Here is a 20,255-nt window from a genome sequence, read left to right on the forward strand (position 1 = left end):
AAACCGAAAACATAGCATAACAGAAAATTTCTGGCAGGGCAGCTGCCAGAAAATTTCTGTTTTTTTTCAATAAATATTTCTTACAGTGTAGGAAGCCGCCCGTGACGACGACTGCATCTGACTCCTTGTAACTGCTTTTTTCCGATGTATCCAGCAGTGTAATTAAATTGGTTTGTCTAGAAGTATGTTCAGCGCCTATATGCGATAAATAAAGTGGCTTAATTTGTTGCCCTCAGGCGACGCTGATGACGGGTAGCTGCCGCCGCGGGCGCCTGCCTAGGGGCTTTGCGCGTGTTTCAGGATATTCATAACTCTAAATTGAGGGTGGCCTGGGGCTCTAGAGATTTTACTCTTCGTCGACTGCCGCACCCATATGCTGCTATTGCCATCCACTAGTATTCTGCTTCCGGGAACAATTTCTCAGAAGAAACAGTTTCCTTTAAACAGCTTCAAGTGTCTTCCTTCTGCAGGACTGCCGTCACCACCAAAGGATTATATCTTATAGTTGGAGCTTTATTGAAACTGTCCTTTAGCATACTATGAGCAAATCCTTCCCCCCTCCATGCTTTGGCGTTCCTCATAGCACGCCATGGCAAAGATGTCCACCATAATTCCACCACACGTTTATCATATTCAACAGAGGGAGCAGACATTGAACACCTCCCATGGGCATAAAGTCACTCCACCATATCCAGAGACGGGTCTTTTCGTCCGATTCCGAGTCCTGTGCCTGCTGCATCCTCTTTACGGACACTTTAGCCAGGGTGCATCGCGCTTGGACTTCAACGGCCGCTGCTAGCGTCACTCAGCAGTGATTCCAGGCAACCCTACTCGGGAAAATGGCGCCCACCATCGCGCACTTCGGCAGCCGCAGCGACGGAGAGTGCACGCATAGCGTTTGACGGTGGTGGCGGCGGACTGTCTTCTGCACCGACCCCTCTGGCGTCGTTCTTTTTTCTTCTACTTCGCAGGATGGTGTCACCTGATTTGCTGTAACGTCATATGCAGTTTTAAACCATTCCGGGGTGACTGCAATCACTGCTGCCAACCCAGTGTCTTGTTTAGTTTATGATCTTGCCATTGTGCAGTAATGCGGGACAAACTACCTGTTTAACTTGCAAACAAAAGCTGGGAGATGAAGAATTGTATGCCACATGTGTAGAATGTCTTTTCAGTTACCACTACGGAAACTTCTCGGGGGTCTTGGAGAAAAGTGGGAAAGGCAAAGGTGCAAAAAGTTCATGGAAATGCCAACATGTAAAACTGCTTGTCTCAGAGGGCAGAAACCATCTGGCAAGCACACCAGCGAACGAGGCTGTGAACACAGTGGTGTACTGGCCGACATCAATGCCAAGTTGGCTGCTTTGGTTCAGTAGAAGCTGAAGCCAACATACTACGATCAATTGAACAAGTCAGATGCAAACAACAACTATACTACTCGATAGTTCAAAATTTATACATTATGAGCTACTCGTATGGGGCACAACAAAACTTATGTAGCAAACTTATTGTCACTACAAAAAAGGGTTATCCGTGCTATATTCAAGCTTTCACTACGCCAGGACACAGGAGAGGCTTTTATCATAAAAAAACTGGCTATATACATAAAGGGTTTAATAAAATGCAGCAAAGCTATATTTGAAAACACCTACCTGCATACGCCTGAAGCATACAACTTTCGAACAACTGATTTTCATGTCTCACTGTCCCGAACAAATTATGGCCACCAAAAGTGGACGTTTGCGATACCGCGACTTTTAAATGTCCACCGACAGCTACTTTCTATGGCATTGGAAAAACGATGTGACCAAAGCTATAAAAGAGCTGTGCGTGATATGCTACTGTCTTAGCATTGCTGTGTCCGGAAACATTGCTATTTTTTAATGCCGTTCTGTATTGTGTGTAGTATTGTCACCTTAGCTTGCGTTCCATGATATAATTTCGCTGCTGTCAAATGCTTCCAATGTGTGCTTTTTTTTTCTGTAGGTGGGCAGGCCTCAGTCAAGTGCTTCTAGCGCCTCTTGCCTGCTCATCTTTGCTTTGCATATGTTTTCTGAACCAAAAAAATAAAATAATAAAATAAAATATTACATTGACCTTTAGACCACGACTCGAACAGTTGAGTTCTGAGTTTTTGCCGCTCACTGCCTCTAACGGCTCCTCGAGACAACGCATTTCCGATCAGCTCTGCGCACTGTTGTCGCGTTTTTAAATTCAAGTTGCCTTCCTATGCTATCTAGATCGAACATGTGTTTTTTTTAATATTTTTCACATCTAATGACCCTCACGGCACTTACCTTAGTTCAGTTTGTTCTTAAAATCTATGTACAGACTATCGAAAATTACAGAGCACAAGATTGCCTCTGGGTGAGGGGTTAGAGCGGATATCTACTTCGTAAGCGCTAAATCCTTTCAGCTACAAAGATATTTCATTGACAACATATAGCTGCTTAGATGTGCTGAAGAGCGACATTAGCTATAATACGTGTTCCACCAACCAAACCGCCGGAGCGGTTGCTTCGGACGAGGGGAGTACCGCGGATGTCGTTCTACGGCAAAAGAATTAAATTTACTTTTTTCTTAATACCTTAATGACCCGGAGAGCGGTATTACATCACGGGTGGCTACAAATAGCATGCGCAGCAAGTATTTAACACAGTGAAAGGTGACTAGTGATATTTTCGGCGATGTTTGCTGAGCACGTGATGGCTGCGATGTTGCTGGGTAAGTCACCCTAGTCGCCAGGAGGCAGGGAAAAAATGAAGCGTCAAAATTAAGACCACGGGCACGTGGTCTGGAAATTTTAAGCGGATGACGAGTGCGGTGAGGTATGCGCGCTTGCGAGACCAGATGCGGCAGGCAGCTAAATGAACTAAGGAAAAATTTACGAAATAAGCAAAAGGCTGGCAATGCGGACACAAACTATTATTAACTATTATTAAGGCGGATTGTGCTTTCAGTGTCGTGACGTTGATATCGTAAGAGTAAGACCAATGGATGAAACTGACCGCTTTGTTTTGAACCGATTAAAGTGTTGTACACCAGTATTGATACTGTAAGCATGATGCCGGTTCAAAATCAGTGATGTCTCTTCAATTTGTCATCTGACAATGGATTTATACGCTAATAATTTTACCTGATGAGGGACGTGACGCAGCTGACATCTTAAAAATCGAAGCGTTTAGGAGTCGAAATGACGTTACATAGGTGTGTATTCCAAGCCAAGTGTTTACTTAGGGTGAAGCCTAAGTATTTATATGCTGAAACCGACATAACAGGAACGTAATCGATTACGTAAGGGAAATAAAGTGTGTTACGCTGACGGTGGAAAAACACCACCTTACATTTATGAGGGTTGAGCTCCTTCAGTTAGTCGGCGCACCATTTCTGAATGCGATCAAGGTCGTCTTGAAGGGATGTTTGCTCGGAGACGTTGGTAACTCAGCGATAAATAACGATGTCGTCGGCGAACATTAGAATATTCCAACATGTATTGGTTGTTAAGTCATTAATACATATTATGAAGAGAGGCGGACCAAGTACAGACCCTTCAGAGACACCTGATGTTACTGCAATAGAATTATAATTGTGGTTGTTAATAGTGGCAAACTGTGAGCTATTAGTCAAGAACTCTTCTCTCCATTTTGAGATGTCTGAGCGCAGATTTAAATACGAAAGTTTTAGTAGTAAGCGGTTATGTGGCACCTTGGATCCTTTCGCGTAATATAGGGAAATGACATAGGTCCGTAGGGTAGAATCAAGGTTAACGCGCAGATAGTGAACAAAGATGACACGCGGTTTTTCGCACGCGACGCCTTTTCAAAACCCGCGTTGTGAACGACGAAAAAAGATTTCAGAGTCGAGGAAGCTCATAACAATTGTATAGATGGCCTGTTCCATGATTTTTCAGGACACGTTAGTAAGGGAAATGCGGAGGCAATTAAGTGCTGAATATTTTTTACCCGATTTGGATACTGGTACCAGCTTACTGCTTTTTGAGTCGTTTACCAGTTCAATTTATGAAAATGACTCAGAAAGCCACCACAAATATTAAGCACAAATATCCCAGGAATGCAATGCCTGAGACGTAAAGCGCTCATAATAGCCTGAAAGTGGCACTTATGCTTTCTTCTATACCACCTAGAGGTTCAAAGTCGTAGTGCCCACTTTCTGCCAGTCAGTGACATACCCGCCCTATAGCTGTGGGCTTTGACAGCCCTGCCAATGTGGCCACGTCCGTTTTAGTGAGAACTTCCCTCACCTTCCGTAGGCGCACTCTGCTCTTGCGCTGCTGTTGTGAACACCGTAGAGAAAGCGCTCGATTCCCCAGTGGCTGCAGTTTCCCCATTTGTTGTGCCTCCTGTTGTCGTAGCAGCAGTGCTGCCCCCTCCAGTTTGAGTGGTAGAGGCTGCTTCGCTGTTTGTAACCCCGCTGGACGCTTGAGTGACCCCAGTATTAGCCCCAGCCGTAGACGACATCTGTGGCGACACGGTTGTTGCACTGCTCGTCTCCGTGGCTGACACCGCCGTGCTCGCTACCGTAGGGGTAGCGGCACTCGTTTCACCGCTTGTCACGGCAGTTGTACCTGGGAAGAAAATTTCTTGGGTTATGCGAATTGCAACATTCCAATATTAAACACTAAGAGGCTCTTCTAAACACGACATCAGCAGTAGGAAGGAAGGGAAAACTTTATTTACACTAATGGTTTTTCCTGCGGTTTGGGGGCATCTTCAGAGACGTCTTGGTTCTACCCCGAGGAGCCTTCTGTATCGAAGTCGTCCGCCTCTAATCAGTGGTCGGTTGCCCTCAGTCCAGGGCTCCGCTGGCCGCTGCCACCCGTTGAGCTCGCTGTAACACCAGACCTTGTTGGTCTTCACAGCGGTCGCTGGACAGCAGAGTCTCCCACTACTCTGCACTCGGGTTTTGTATTTTGGGGACCACGTCTATGTTTTGGCAGGCCCATGTGATGTGGTATACGAGGGGGTACCCAAAAGAAACCGGACTTATTTTTGTTTGAACTTATTTGTTCACATTTTAAGCACAGACCTTCAATCTCCTTCAAAGTATTCCCCACTTGCAATGATACGCTTGTCGAATCTTTCATTCCATTTTTCAAAACATTGTTTAAATTCAACTTTTGTGATGCTTGACAGTGCCTACGTCGTTTTTTTCTTCACCTCTGCAACATCAGCGAAACGCTTTCCATTCACCTATTTTTTTAATTCTAGGAAACAAAGAAAGTAGCACGGGGCAAGGTCGGGAGAGTATGAGGGTTGAGCAATAGGGGTCATGCCATTTTTGGTCCAAAATTGTCGTAGAGACAGGGCTGTGTGAGCAGGGGCATTGCCATGATGGAAAAACCAGTCACCCGACCGCCACAAATCTGGCCGCTTCCACCGCACACTGTTGCCCAATCTTTTCAAAACATCCAAGTAGAAAGCCTGGCTAACTGTCTGACCCTGCGGAACAAATTCTCAATGCACGACTCCTCTCGCGTCGAAAAAACAAATCAGCATTGTTTTGAGGTTTGGTTTCACCTGACGAGCTTTCTTGAGGCGAGGTGAATTTGAAGTTTTCCATTGGCATGATTGTTGCTTTGATTCAGGATTCGATTTAGGAACACTTGAGTTGTCCCCATAGCATCGTCCTTGTACGCCTTTCTTAATATTTCAAGAGTTTCCATTCAACTTTTCCGAGCAAAAATCAGAATTTCACCGGCGCACGCTGTTCACGAAAATCAGCCATTGCAAAAACGACGTTCACACAAAACAGTCGTCACTCTAAAACTCTGCCTAAACTAGTCTGACCTCCTTCAACGACGGCACTCTGCTTACTGACTCAGGAATGTTCGTTCTATGCGTTCCTAGTGGAAAAACGCGGTACCACAGAAGCATTGCCGACCAAAAAATTTAGTCCGGTTTCTTTTGGGTACCCCCTCGTAGAGTAGGTTTTTCGTCGCACCAGGGACATTTGTTCGTGTATATCGTAGGGTGCATTTGTTTAGTATATGTAGGTTAGGGAAAGAGCCTGTTTGTAATTGTCTCCAAGTGACAGCTTCCTCTCTGCTGAGAGATTTGTGCGGTGGGGGATATCGCATTCTTCTGCCTCTATAGTTTTGTAGTATGGCCGAGTATTCACTGGGTGCTGGCGCGAGTTCCACGGTCTCGTCGGAAGCTCGGAAAGTAATGTATCCTCGTGCTATCCTGTCGGCCTCTCGTTTCCCTGCCACCCCCGTGTGCCCCGGTACCCACACAATTTTGTGTCGGATCTTGTCGTTTTGTTCTTCCTGGTTTTTAATTCTGTCGCTCGCTGCGAGGAGCATACGGAGCGCGTGACGACCTATCCTGCCACTCATGTAATTTCGGCAGGCTGTTTGTGAGTCCGTGAGTATTGTTAGTGACCGCCCGGTTCTATAGCCCTCCGCCACCGCTAGAGCAACGGCTACTTCCTCAGACTCTGCAGCTGTGCAGCCTCGGAGAGACGCGCTGGTCATTTCGCGTAAAGACGAATCGACCACCGCCGCTACAGCGATTTTGGCGTCTCCTCCTCTCCAAGACGCGTCTGTATACACGGTCGTGGCTCGACGAGCGTATGTTTTCTCGATGAATTCGGCCCTCGCTTCTCTTCTGCCTCGATGGAGGTTGGGATCCATGTTTTTTGGTATTGGCGCTACCTTGAGGGTCTTGCGAAGCTCGTTGGGGATCGTTGCCGTCCTCGACAGTTCTCGCATCTGCTCGCGGTATCCGAGCCTCTGCAGGAGCGCTCTTCCGGTCGTTGTTTGCAACAGCCTGAGTTTTTGCGACTCAAGCTGCGCCTCTCGTAGCTCCTCAAAGGTGTTATGTAATCCCAGGGCCATGAGTTTTTCTGTAGACGTGTTGCGTGGTAGTCGGAGCGCTGTCTTATACGCTTTGCGCAGCAGGGCATCCGCTTGTTGTATTTCATTTTTGTTGATGCACTGGTAGGGTAGGCTGTACGTGATTCGACTAACTACTCGGCTTCTGACTAGTTTTAGTGTGTCCTCTTCACGCATGCCATGTCGCCTGTTGGTGATGCGGGTGATCATGCGTGCGACTTGTAGCATTGTTGCTTTCAGTAGGGTAGAAGTGTGGGTACTGCGCTGGTTGGATTGAACCCACATGCCCAAAATTCTTATTGTCTTTTCGGGTATGGGCGTCCCTTCTAGGTAGACGTTGAGTTTTAGGTCCTCGTTGGTTGGGACGGTCCGGTTTTGCTTGCCTCTCCAGACTCTCAGCAGTTCCGATTTCTCGGTCGAGCATGCGAGTCCTCTTTCTGAGAGGTATTGCTCTACACAAGAGGCCGCTTGCTGTAGCCTTCCTTGCTTCTCTCCGAGACAGCCCGTGTTTGTCCAGACTGTTATATCGTCAGCATACATTGCATGCCTGATGCCTTCGATGTTCTCTAGTTTTCGAGCTAGGCCTATCTCAGCTATGTTGAAGAGTAGGGGTGAGATAACTGACCCTTGGGGTGTTCCTTGTTTGGAGTGCGAATTTTGTCCGATCGAAGGTCTCCTATGCCGATGGTGGCAGTTCTATCGGACAGGAAGGCTTTGACGAAGCCGTGGATTCTGCGTCCGCAATCCAGGTTGTCTAGGCCCGTAAGGATCGCTTCGTGGCTGACGTTATCGAATGCCGCCTTGATGTCCAGGGCCATTATGACATTTTCTCCCGTCCGAGGTACGTTTTGCAGGACATCTTCTTGTATTTGGAGGAGAACGTCGTGCGTCGAGAGCCGAACATAGTATGTGGTACACAGTCGTTGTCTTCCATGTAATTTTGCAGTCTGAAAGTTACAACCCGTTCGTAAAGCTTGCCAAGGCACGACGTGAGTGATATGGGCCTGAGGTTTTCAATTTGTAGCTTTTTACCATGTATAGGTATCATTATTACTTCGGCGTGTTTCCAATCTTCGGGAACCGTCTCCGCCTCCCAATGTTTGTTAAGAAAGGTGATGAGCTCTTGTATGAGGTCGTAGCTCAGGTTGCGGATTAGGGCGTTGTCGATTCTGTCCGCTCCGGCTGCTGTGTTTCTGGTGGTGTTTCTTATGACCGCGTAAACCTCTTCCACAGTTATGGGGCGGTCGAGTTTCTCGTTTTCGGCTCCTCGATACGTTCCTTGGTATCGCGGGGGATTGCGATCGCCGAAACATTTTTCTCGTGCCTTCTCCAGTAGGGCGATGTCTGATCCCTCGAAGGAGTGGATGAACCTGTGGATGGCTTTATTGTTTTCTGATTTTATTTTGGTCGGATCGATTAGTGCTTTTAAGAGATTCCAGGTTCTGGCCGTGCCTAGAGTTCCCCTAAGTGAGTCGCTGAGTTGACATCAGCAGTAAATATCTTCGGTGCGTGCGTACATGCCGTAGTCTGAACAATACAAATGCAAATTTTCTGGCGTTCAATGGAGTACAAAGAAGGAATGATGTTTTTATAAGGTATGCGCATCCTAGTAATGCAATCACTCAGGTAGTACTGGAAGGTTTTCTGTCCTCCTGCTTGCTCAGAGCGCAGGGCGGGCGGATGTTAGTTGAACGAACCTCCCACGTCAATTCGAGGTGCTCCAGGAAGGTGCCTCGAAGGCTAAGGGCACATGATTTTGACGCGGTGGCATACTGTGAGTGAGGAGACACGTGGTGACAACAAGCGCAAACACGTCTGCCACGTGCAATGAAAGGTTGCATTAATTTGACCGATGAGACGAAGGATACTCGACTGCAAACCCAGTTGCCGAGGCGATGGTTGTGCGTACTGAGGATATTTTCGGGCACATGCTAAGCTTTGCATCATCACCATCAGACTGACTACGCACACTGCAAGGCAGAGGTCTCTCCCATATCTTTCCAATTAGCCCTGTCTTTTGCAACAAGCGTACACCGTATCCCCGATGCATATTCAGCGACTAACCTTAACTGGTGACCTCTAGTAGCGAACAGCATGTAGCCGGATGGTGATATTTTAGACTTGTAATTTTAATAGAACTAGGCATTCCCACAATATTGAGCATGAACACGAATATTATCATGGCCGATTCTTCTTCGCTGAAAATCTGATCATAAAATACTTTATTCCTGAGGGCGCACCAGAAAAGCAATGAAACATAACGAAGATCTGAAATCTCCGAGGTGATTCTGAGCGTTGAGCGGCATGAAGTGCGTGGGTCACACCACATTAGAGAGGGAGGCGGACCGGTTACAGACCCTTGATAGACGCCTGATGTTACTGCAATAGAATCGGAATTGCGGTTGTTAACAGGAACAAACAGTGATCTATAAGTCAAGAACTCTTCTGTCCATTTTAAGATGTCGGATAGGAAGTTTAAATGTGTAAGTTTTAGTAGTAAGCTATTATGTGGCATCTTGTCGGATGCTTTCGCGTAATCTAGGGAGATGGCGTCCGTGTGTTGGTTAGAATCAAGAACAACGCGTAGATCGTGAACAACGATGCAACGCTGTTTTTCGCACGAGACGCCTTTTCATACCCCGTGTTGTGAACGATGAAAAAAGATTTCACAGTCGAGGAAGCTCATAACAATTGTATAGGTGACCTGTTCCTTGATTTTTCAGGGCATGTTAGTAAGGGAAATGCGGCAGTAATTAAGCGCTGAATCTTTTTTACCTGATTTAAATACTGGGACGACTTTACCGCTTTTGAGTCGTTTGGCTGTTCACCTGATAAAAAGGACTAAAAAAAAGCAAGCAAAAATATTATGCAAAAATACCCCAGGTATGTGATCCCTGAGACGTAGAGCGCTTCCAAGAGCCTGAGAGTGGCACTTATGCTTTTTTCTATGCCACCTAAATGTTCAAAGACATTCTGCCAGTCAGTGACATACCCGTCCTATAACAGTGGGCTTTGATAGCCGTGCCAACGTGGCCGCGTCCATTTTAGTATGAGCTTCGCTCACCTTCCATAGGCGTACTCTGGCCTGCCGTGGCTGTTGTGAACGCCGTAGTTAAAACGCTCGATGCCCCAGTGGCTGCAGTTTCCCCATTAGTTGTGTCTCGTACTGTCGTAGCAGCAAATCTTACTTCGAAATCACTGTTGCCCGCCAAAATGAAACCAGCCCTCGAAAGCGACTCCTGAGTCGTGTTACACATATAATACTACAAGTCAAACGCTAAAAGCCAGCCTGCATGCGGTGTGCAGTGCAGTGCGCACCTGCAAAAGTGCGGTGAGGAAACAGTGAAACAAGGACAAAATTTCAGTCCAATTTTGACGCTATTGCAATTCACTTCTGAGCTTTCCAAAACACAAACACTGGGCGAAATTCCGAGGCCTGCCTCATGATCCTCGGAGCGACTCGCAGAAACGAAAAGATAGAGAACAAGTGAGTGTATGCTATGACTCACAACACGAGGCGTCGCCAAGCGCACCTTCAAGAGCTTCGTCCCCTCCCTCCCTCCCGCAACCGGCCACACCCCACCACGTAACAATTTCGGTCTGGAATGCTCAACGTCGTTTCCTTTCTTAGGTGCATGTAGAGCCGACACTCTGTGCTGCGCCTTTTCATAATTACTGAGGAACGTCATCGGCGCACGTGTCCGTGGTCTCGTGGGCAAATGATATGACTGTTGACTGGGAGGGGCACCAAGTGCTACTGATACCCTATTTATACCAAGGCGTCTCTAGTCGGGTGAAGAAAGGCGGCTTGGAAATGATCTACACATGCATAGCCTGTTTAGAAGAAAAGCCGGGCGATTTCGCCCATCGGGCCCTGCCCCTTTGACGTTTATTGCCCATCCTAACCAATGTTTCTAGTGTTCATTCTTTTAACAGTAACAACGTAGTATTTGTGCTGGCGAGGGCAGGACGCTTTAGTTGTTCCTTATTTTTCTTCCCTCTCTAACGCACGTCCCATGACTTCCTTTGGCCTGGATTTTCGCGATCAATTTTTTATTCCTTTCCATTTCATTTTGAGCCGGAAGGTGAATCGTAAAACAAAGCTGTGTGCGATAATGCAACTAATTTCTAATACCGGTAATATAGATAGTTTTTTTTAATGTGATTGCAGCACAGATTCAAAAGTACCGATGCAACGTTCCTCAAAGAAGGCCCTCAGGTCACTGGCTTCAGACGAGTGACATGACTTCGCGGCTAATCCTCTTAATCCGCGGTTAAACTTCTTGCATCTACCAGCCCCCTGCACTGTTGGAAGTGCGGGGGGATTAACCGCGACACATTGAGAATCGGCCGCCGCCATTCGTTTGAGGGTTTCCTTTGTCGGGCATTTGCCGCTGATTTCTTGAGCTGCATCTGACTGCATGCTATCTCAATACTGGAAGCGCAGCAAAATGCTACAGCCGCTATACTCACTATTTATATTGACCATTAAAAACTGCTTTCTTTCCAAAGCCCATATGAAAGCACTTTTTCTTCAGGCACAAGCCGACAAAATTAAATTCACCTCTTCGCAAAACTGAAATGAAGTTGGTGGTATCTTGTGTAATCTTGAAAAGCGCAGTTTGGTACCTCAAAAGCGCAACTTCATTTCTGAAGAGATATCCCACAGGTAGAATCCCGGCCACACATCATACATGTTAGGAGAAGGTAAGTGACGCCAACCAAGTAAAATACAGGAAAAACACGACGTTTCGGGACCGGCTCGGCCCCTTCTTCACAGTGTGACTACGGGCGAGCGCAGCTTGGCTTTTTAAGCCCCTTTGTGGAGGACCTGCGGGTCAATGGCCGCAGCCCATGGACGTAGGATGAGGGGAGAGTTCCCAGGGAACGATTAACATTCTCTCGTGTTTGCTGTATGTGCCACGACTCGAGTAGAAGCCTCCTGCGTGGGTTAGCTTCCGTTTCCAATACAATGGTGCTGTCGAAGTCAATTGGGTGGTCACACCCTTCACAGTGTTCGGCCACGGCGCTGCGTTGACGATTCATGTGACGGACGTCCGCTTTGTGTTGGTTCATCCTTTCCGCGAAGTTCTTCGTTTCCCCTATGTACGACGCCGGGCAGACGGAACACGGAATTTTGTACACGACGCCCTGGGCCTTTTCTCTGGGCTGCCGGTTTTTTGGGCGGGGGAGAAGGCGACCGATAGTGCTGGTCGGTTTGTGCGTTGTCAGCACCCCTTCTTTTCCGAGAATGCGACCGAGCGTCTCGCTCACGCCTCTCACGTAGGGGATGCAAACACGTTTCCGCTTCTGGCATGCGTCTGAGGAAATAATAGACCGGATTTTGTTTTGCCTTTCTTGCTTCCTGATAATGCGCCGGATGAATGAGCTTGGGTAGCCGTTCTTTTGGAGGTCAGAAATGACTCGGTTCTTCTCCTTCCTTTTATCTTCACTTGAGGAACATATGGAGTCGGCTCTCTTCAGTAATGACGTCACGACAGATGCTTTGTGCGGGATGGGATGGTTCGAATCGAAATGTAGGTACCGTCCTGTGTGGGTTGGCTTCCTGTGCACCGAGGACTGCAGGCCTTTGTCGTGCCTTGTAAGTAGGACATCCAGAAAAGGCAGGCTGCCCTGCTGTTCATGTTCAACAGTAAATTGTATGGCCGGTTCAACTGAATTTAGATGACTCTGGAGGTTTTCTATCTCTGAGGTTTTCACCACACAAAAGCAGTCGTCTACATAACGGAGGAATAACTTTGGCTTGGGATTAAAGGAGGAGAGGGCCCGGCTTTCGACGTCTTCCATGGTTAGGTTAGCCACTGTGACTGAAATTGATGCCCCCATAGCAGTTCCGGTTGTTTGCTTGAAAAATTCTCCGTTGTAGGTGAAAAAGGTACTGCGCAGACAGAGGTCGAGAAGGCGACATACCTCATCGACGTTGAGTGGAGTTCTCTCGTGCAGCGTTTGGTCGTTTTCGAGTGCGCGGCGAGCGACGGACACAGCAAGGGGAACCGGTACGCAGGTAAATAGCGACACCACGTCAAATGAGACTAGGCTTTCGTCTTCCTCCACGGTAAGGTTCGAGACAAGTTGGACGAAATGCCGCGAATTCTGTACATGCGTGGGTGTTCTGCCGGCGAGCGGCGCCAGCACCTTGTGCAGGTAGTCAGAGAGACGTCGCAGAGGAGACAGGGTGAAGTCTACAATTGGCCGAAGGGGGACGCCAGGTTTGTGAGTTTTAGGTAGCCCGTAAAAACCTGGAGCTGAGCCGTTTCTGGAGATGAGGCGGAGGTAAAGCCATTTGAAATCAGGATGCCGCTTGAACATCTCTGCCAGGGTTTTGTTGAGTGTTGCCTGAGTGTTTGAAGTCGGATCCTTGCGAACCTTCTCATACGCCCCACTGCTCAAAAGGGCTGACGCCTTCTCCTCGTAGTCGCGTCGGTCCATCACCACTGTAGAGTTGCCCTTGTCTGCCGGGAGTATGACGATGTCGGTGTCGTCCCTGAGACCGCGTAGGGCTTTTCGTTCCAGTTGAGACAGATTGCTCGGAAATTTGGGGGGTACCTTGGCGATGACACCAATCGCTTTCAGGCGGACCTCTTCCCTGACGTGCGGCTCCAGGTGCTGGATCGCATCTTCAACAGCCGCGACTAGTTTTGGGAGGGCGGGACCAGATGATATGTTGAATCCATGTCCTTTTGCGAGAACAGAGGATTCGGGCGGTGTTAAGCGACGGGAGGAGAGGTTCTTTACAAAGCCAGAGTTATGGGGGTATGACATGTGACATCATACATGTGTATGACATGTATACATGTGTATGACATGTATACATGTGTATGACATGTGTATGACATCATACATGTGTATGACAGAAGTCTGAATGAAAAAAAAACACGAAGTCACTTATATCTGTTGTACGAAAAAGTACAAATAGTTATAATGCGTGAGTTTGTTCGTTGATTCTAACATTTTTTCACTTTTTAGTGAAATTGGTTGCGCTTGCAAGAATACGACATTGAAGTAATCATTCGATCTGGCCGTAAGCATTCTGATGCCGACGCACTATCGCGGTCCCCTGTACCTTGTGATTTAGACTCCACATCTTTCGCCACCACTGATGCCTCTTCCCTTGATATTGCCGACATGCCATTTGAACAACATCGGGACCCCTGGATCGCTTCACTCCTCGCTCTCCTGTCTACACCGTTTCAGCGTCCTGCGACCCGCACTCACCGTTGTCAAGCCCGCCACTTCGCAATAAGAGACGGCCTCCTTTATCGCCACAACTACCTTCCCGACGTGCGCAAATGGCTCCTTGTCACTCCTCGGCACCTCCGTTCCGGCAAATGCGCCTCTTTCCACGCCGACCCCCAGTGTGCTCACGCCGGTGTGGTGAATTCCTACACGCGCCTTCGACTCCGCTTTTACTGACGGGGAATGTACCGTTTCATCCGACAGTACGTTCGCTCCTGCCTGAAATGAAAACGCCACAAAACCCCTTCTCGCCGTTCCATTGCTCCGATGCAGCCCTTGCCTTGCCCCACGCGCCCTTTCGACCGCGTTGGCATCGATCTCTACGGGCTCCTTCCCATCAGTCCGGCTGGACACCGCTGGGTTATAGTGGCAGTCGATCACCTTACCCTCTACGTCGAAACATCATCATTGCCATCGGCGTCTGCGCCCGACGTTGTGTCTTTCGTCCGGCATCATCTCGTTCTACGCTGTGATTCCCCTAAGGAGCTTGTGAGCGACCGCGGCCGTGTTTTCCTCTCAGACACCGTCGAAGCCCTACTTCGCCAATGCCACATTGTTCACCACTCTACAACGGCCTACCACCCTCAAACGATTGGCATTACAAAACGTTTCAATCGCACATTGACCGACATGATCGCGAAGTATGTTGCCTCTGACCACTCAAACTGGGACCGCATTCTCCCATTTGTGGCATATGCGTACAGCACTGCCACACAGAGCACAACTGGCTTCTCTCCGTTCTTTCTTCTTTAAAGCCGCGAGCCTACCTGTACCTTAGATACCGTGCTTCCGTATCGCCCTGATGTGACCGAGCCTCTTACCCTTTCTCAAGCAGCGACCTATGCTGAAGAATTCCGCCAGCTTGCCTGCTCTTTTACTACGCAAGATCAGAATCGCCAGAGGCACCTTCGCACCCCTACCAGTCCGCTTCCGTCCTATACCCCAGGCTCGCTCGTGTGGCTTTGGTTTCCCTCAACCAGGCCCGGTCTCTCCACAAAACTCATTTCAAAGTACCACGGCCCCTACCGTGTCGTCTGCCAGACCTCCGCAGTCAACTACATTATTGAACCGCTTTCGGCGGCCCAAGATGTGCGCCGTCGTGGCCGTGAAACAGTGCACGTTGACCGTCTCAAGCCGTACTACGATCCGCCTACCGTGTGTGCGCCCTAAGTCGGCAGAATGCCTCCTTTTTCGCCGGGAGATAATTGTAGTGTAGCAGCCGCGCTCGCTCCCTGTGGTAAAATGTGGGGATGAAAGACTACGACGATCCTTAGGTGTGCTGCTCGCTCGCAGCCCGAACGTTTGGCCTGAACCTTTGCTGAACGCTGCAAAGCGACCTAGGTTCTGCTGATCCACATTCCCCTCCTACAATAGTAATATATTTTCTAGGTCTTGAAACGAGCACTCTTTATAAAAATCGATTGAGAACAAAAACGTTCTCAACACAGGTCAGAACCCCAAGTCCAAACCTCAGTCATCATATTCCGACAACGCTTCGAAGTCACTAATTTGAAAGCATCGCAGATGGACGCAACAGTTGAACTTCTAACCAAAGGTCATTTGTTTCTACACTCATAATTCCCTATTATTCCCGACAACATGTATTAGGCTTAACAGGTCCAGAATGCATCTGAGTAAAGCTTTATCAAATCTCCTTACATCAGCATTAAGAGAATAAACTAAACAATTCCATCCGAGAATACCTTCTGATGCCGGCAGTTTGATTGCCGCTACGCTCTTCCAAAGTAACAAGAATATCCAAATTCAAACGAGCTCGCTCTCATAGCCTATCCTATCTGCATATGTTAGGGTACCTAAAACCGGGAATCATTTATGGAAAATGGGCAAACTTTGGCCCCCCTCTCATAGGCGCCATCGTATAATATTCAAACGCGCTGGCAAGCTCGCGTATTAACACCACAGAACTTAAACTTCGGCACGTTCCTCAGCTAAGTGTATATTATACAAATCCCCGAACCATTTTTGTAGATGCTTTTGCTCACGTTTTATGATTTTTTTTCCCCTTCCCATTCAGTTACACGCCCTGTTGCCGCCACTGCCGGCAGATGACGCAAGTAGCACATGTCCCAGAAAGCTAGGCATGTTTTGGTTTCCCCGCGTCCGTCCTCAACTCTACAGCAAACGTCATCTCATGCAGCCAATCACGGACTTCTGTCGACAACACAACATGGCGGCTTAGCGAGGTCTGTTGAGGCATAGTTGACCGAGGTCACAGCACCATATGAACTCAAATGTGGCGTCAATATGATGTTGCGCCCAGCGTTTATAAAGCTGGCGACGCATCTTAATTAAAAATGTCCGATCGCCACGAGCTGCACAGTCGCCTGCTAGAACGGAGTCTTCTTTGGCCAACACAGTTCCCACTTCGAGTTATTGATCAATTCGCTATCGCCCTACCATAAGCTTGCCGTCCCGTTTAGCTCAATTGGTAGAGCTACTGCTCCGCTGGTCGCGGGTTCGAACCCCAAACAAGGACGAATTTTTCACTAACTACGATGTTTCTGAGAAAGCTGTATAGCTTTCCTTTGTAGCCGCAGGGCTGCGCTCGGGTGGATGCCAATGCAATGAAGTGAAGTAGCAGTCACTGACCATAGTCGAAAAAAGAAGAAAGACGTTTCGAAACCCGTACGGGTTTCTTGTTCACAGTGAGCAGGACAAGAGCGGTGGCAAATTTATATCCAGTGAATGTGACGTAAAGATCGGGCGTAGATGCCTGGCATCGCGCCAGCGTTCTTGTTTAATGTTGCTTGTGTTGTTTGGATGAATAGCGATTCCAGCAGAAGGCGCGTCGTCAGGTTTCTCTACCTATGAACGTCCGAGATGAAACCCGCACTCGCGCCATTGGCGTTCTCTCGAAGTGAGAAACGGGCCATACGCGACCTCAGAAGGAATCCGGAGATCGCCACCTTAAGGCCGATTCACACGACGGACCGTTCGCCCGCGGCCCGCGCACTACGTGTGCATACGTCAGCACTTTGAGGGGCGCGCTGTCGGCCGCCATCCATCCATGCATCCAGCGCGCCTCTCAAAGTGCTGACGTATGCACACGTAGTGCGCGGGCCGCGGACGAACGGTCCGTCGTGTGAATCGGCCTTTACCGGCAGACAAAGGGAATGCTACCGTCCTGCTCAACCGCAGTTAATACAATGACAAAATGATCGGTTTGCTGAACGACGGCACCTACTTGTATGTACCACGCGTTCCTACGGCCAGATTGCAAACGAAATTGCTTATTAATAGCACACTTTTGTTTATGAATGTCCGATTCACACTTGTTTATGCACTTTCCTACTGTTTTATCTGTTTTCCATCCTCTGTACCACTCCTGCAATGTCCCAACTGGGATAGCAGTATTTGTAAATAAATAATAAAAAACTGCTGGCGGGCCTATTTAAGCTCGTGCCCCCGGATAACAAGAAACTTTACTACCGCCTCCTATGCACAAATGGCTCGGCTCCTGCTATATACGGTCTACCGAAGATCCACAAGCCTGGGGTGCCCCTACGCCCGATAGTGGGCTTCACAAGGTCGCCACTGTATCGACTTTCGGGGTACCTCCACGAAGTGTTCAGCCCTTTATCCAGAAAGACTAGGACATACATTGGGAATTCTTCAAATTTTGTTCAGAAACTGCATGACTTGGAATTGGACGCAGAGGACGTAATGGTCTCCTTCGACGTCACGGCACTCTTCACCACTGTCCCGGTTGGCCTAGCCGTTTCCACATGCGAGGAAGCGTTGGAGAAGGACTGCAATCTGGCAAGTCGTACGCCCTTCGACGTTCCAGAGCTGAGCACACTGCTACGGTTCTGCCTAAGCAATACGTATTTTTCCTTTAATTCAAAGTTCTACAGACCGACCCAAGGCACTGCGATGGGCGCTTCCATATCGGTCACCACAGCAAACCTCGTCATGGAAGCACAAGAGGACAAGGTATTGAATGCTTTCACTCCAGCACCCAAGGTCTTCTACCGGTATGTCGACGACTGTTTTTGCATATTAAGGAAAGAGGACGCGTCGCGGTTTCTACATGAACTAAACAGTGTCGAACCAAGCTTGAAGTTCACGGCCGAGTTTGAGCAAGAAAACCGCCTTCCCTTCTTGGATGTCCTGGTCGAGTGGAGGGACAATCGCCTTTCGTTCTCTGTGTACAGAAAACCTACGCACACAGCCCAGTACTTAAATTTTCATTCAAATCATCCAGTTGCGCACAAAGCCTCCGTAGTGACATCACTGACCAAACGTGCGACACGTGTCTGCAAAGGCCAAGAAGATCAAGGAAAGGAATTAAAAATAGTGCACGAAGAACTGTCAGCCAACGGTTATCCGGGCCGCTTCATATCAAAGATACAAGAACGAGCTGCACATCCAGCTACCACTGATTGTAGGACGTATCGAACACGAGCAGGCATTCCATACATGCCTGGTATCAGCGAAGCGCTGTCTCGTGTGTTCTCAAAATACGACTTGCGCGTAGCACACATGCCAGTCAGCAAGCTGCGGAATCAGCTAATGAATGTGAAAGACCGACTACCAAATGAGCAGTTTCCAGGAGTCGTCTACAAAATACCATGCCTGACCTGCAATCATGTCTTGCGGCGACATTGAAGCAAATCCTGGTCCAACTGAAAAAGAGATGCTATCGGAGTTACAAGCAGGCCAGGGTAAGATTACTTCAACAATGGAGGGCCTACAGGCATCACAGAACAAGATAGAAGACAAGCTTTCCTCTTTAACTGAGCGGATTGACGGTATTGAGAGACAGTTATCCGGCCTAAATGTCTTAGCCACGAAGGTGCAAGATATGGAATCTACCATATCAGAACTTCAGGGGCAGCTTACTTTAGTTAGAAACCAGATGGATGACCTAGAAAACAGAGGTAGAAGAAATAACCTTATCATTTACGGTATAGAGGAGGACAGCATTGAGTCTAACCATGAACTGGAAGAGAAAGTAACAAACGGCGTTTTTCAGGAAAAGCTGGGTTTAACGGTAAGTGGCGTCGAAAGATGCCATAGAATGGGTAAAAAGGAAGCAAGCAAGGTGCGACCTGTCATTTTAAAACTCCTCGATTTCCGTGAAAAAATGTCCATATTACAATCATGTCATAAGCTCAAAGACTCCGGCATATCAATAGCTGAGGATTATTCAAAACGAGTTCGAGAAATACGTAAACAATTATGGAAAAGCTGTAAAGAAGAGAGAGACGAAGGAGCCAAAGCAAAGTTATTATTCGATAAACTAAGCGTTGATAACGTCCTATTTGGTTGGGACGAAGCGAAAGGTTCTCGCTTCAGGCTTAAAAAGAAATCAAACTGACTTCTCACCAATAAACCTCGGACCCTGAAAATATTAAATGTTAATTGCAGGAGTGTTCTAAACAAGACTGCTGAGTTGGAGGCTCTTCTGCTTTTGCACGATCCAGAAATTGCGGTTTTGACTGAGACTTGGCTTAACGACACAGTATTTGACAGTGAGTTTGTACCCATTGGCTACAGTTCGTACAGAAAAGACCGTGATGGTAGAGGTGGAGGCGTTAGCATACTCTTTAAGTCAACCTTGCGAATTTTCCCAATGTCTGATATACCCAATGTAGAGTGTATTTTTTGTAAAGGATACTATGGAAATGTTAGATATGTTATTGCAGCAATGTATAGGCCCCCTAGTTCTACCGTTTCCGTTCTAGACGATCTCAAACAATATTTGTACACGAATGTCAAACTTGGTGATCGTATTATATTGTCAGGTGATTTTAATTTACCTAATATTGACTGGTCGACGTTCTCACTTGAAAAACATGACGCTTTAGGTGAAGCAATGTTGGACATTGCTTTTTCCTTTGATTTATTGCAAATTGTGGAACAAAGCACAAGAATTCAGGGCAGTTCTCAGTCAGTCCTTGACCTATTTTTTGTCAGCGGATCAATAGCCGCAGATACAAATTACGAAATAGTACCTGGAATTTCGGACCATGAAGCTATCCTACTCACCATTGCTGATGCCGTCTTGGATAGCAAGCCTAAATATCCATCTTACCCAAACTTTTCTCGAGCCGATGATGTATCAATCATTGACATACTTTCGCTCAACTTCGATGCCTTTTCAGATAGCACGGATGATGTG

General features: G+C 47.7%; 1 protein-coding gene across 1 annotated transcript; it reads left to right on the forward strand.

The window, feature by feature from the left end:
• Nucleotides 1-18,719: 18,719 nt before the first annotated feature.
• On the forward strand, nt 18,720-19,698 carry LOC149344831 (uncharacterized). Its single transcript, XM_089542674.1, has one exon. The coding sequence runs from the start codon at nt 18,720-18,722 to the stop codon at nt 19,449-19,451; it is 732 nt and encodes a 243-aa protein (XP_089398800.1). The 3' UTR covers nt 19,452-19,698.
• The last annotated feature ends 557 nt before the right edge of the window (nt 19,699-20,255 follow it).

Source organism: Amblyomma mixtum, chromosome 5 (genome assembly GCF_055824585.1).
Source record: "Amblyomma mixtum isolate Tamu chromosome 5, ASM5582458v1, whole genome shotgun sequence".
Taxonomy (NCBI): Eukaryota; Metazoa; Arthropoda; class Arachnida; order Ixodida; family Ixodidae; genus Amblyomma; species Amblyomma mixtum.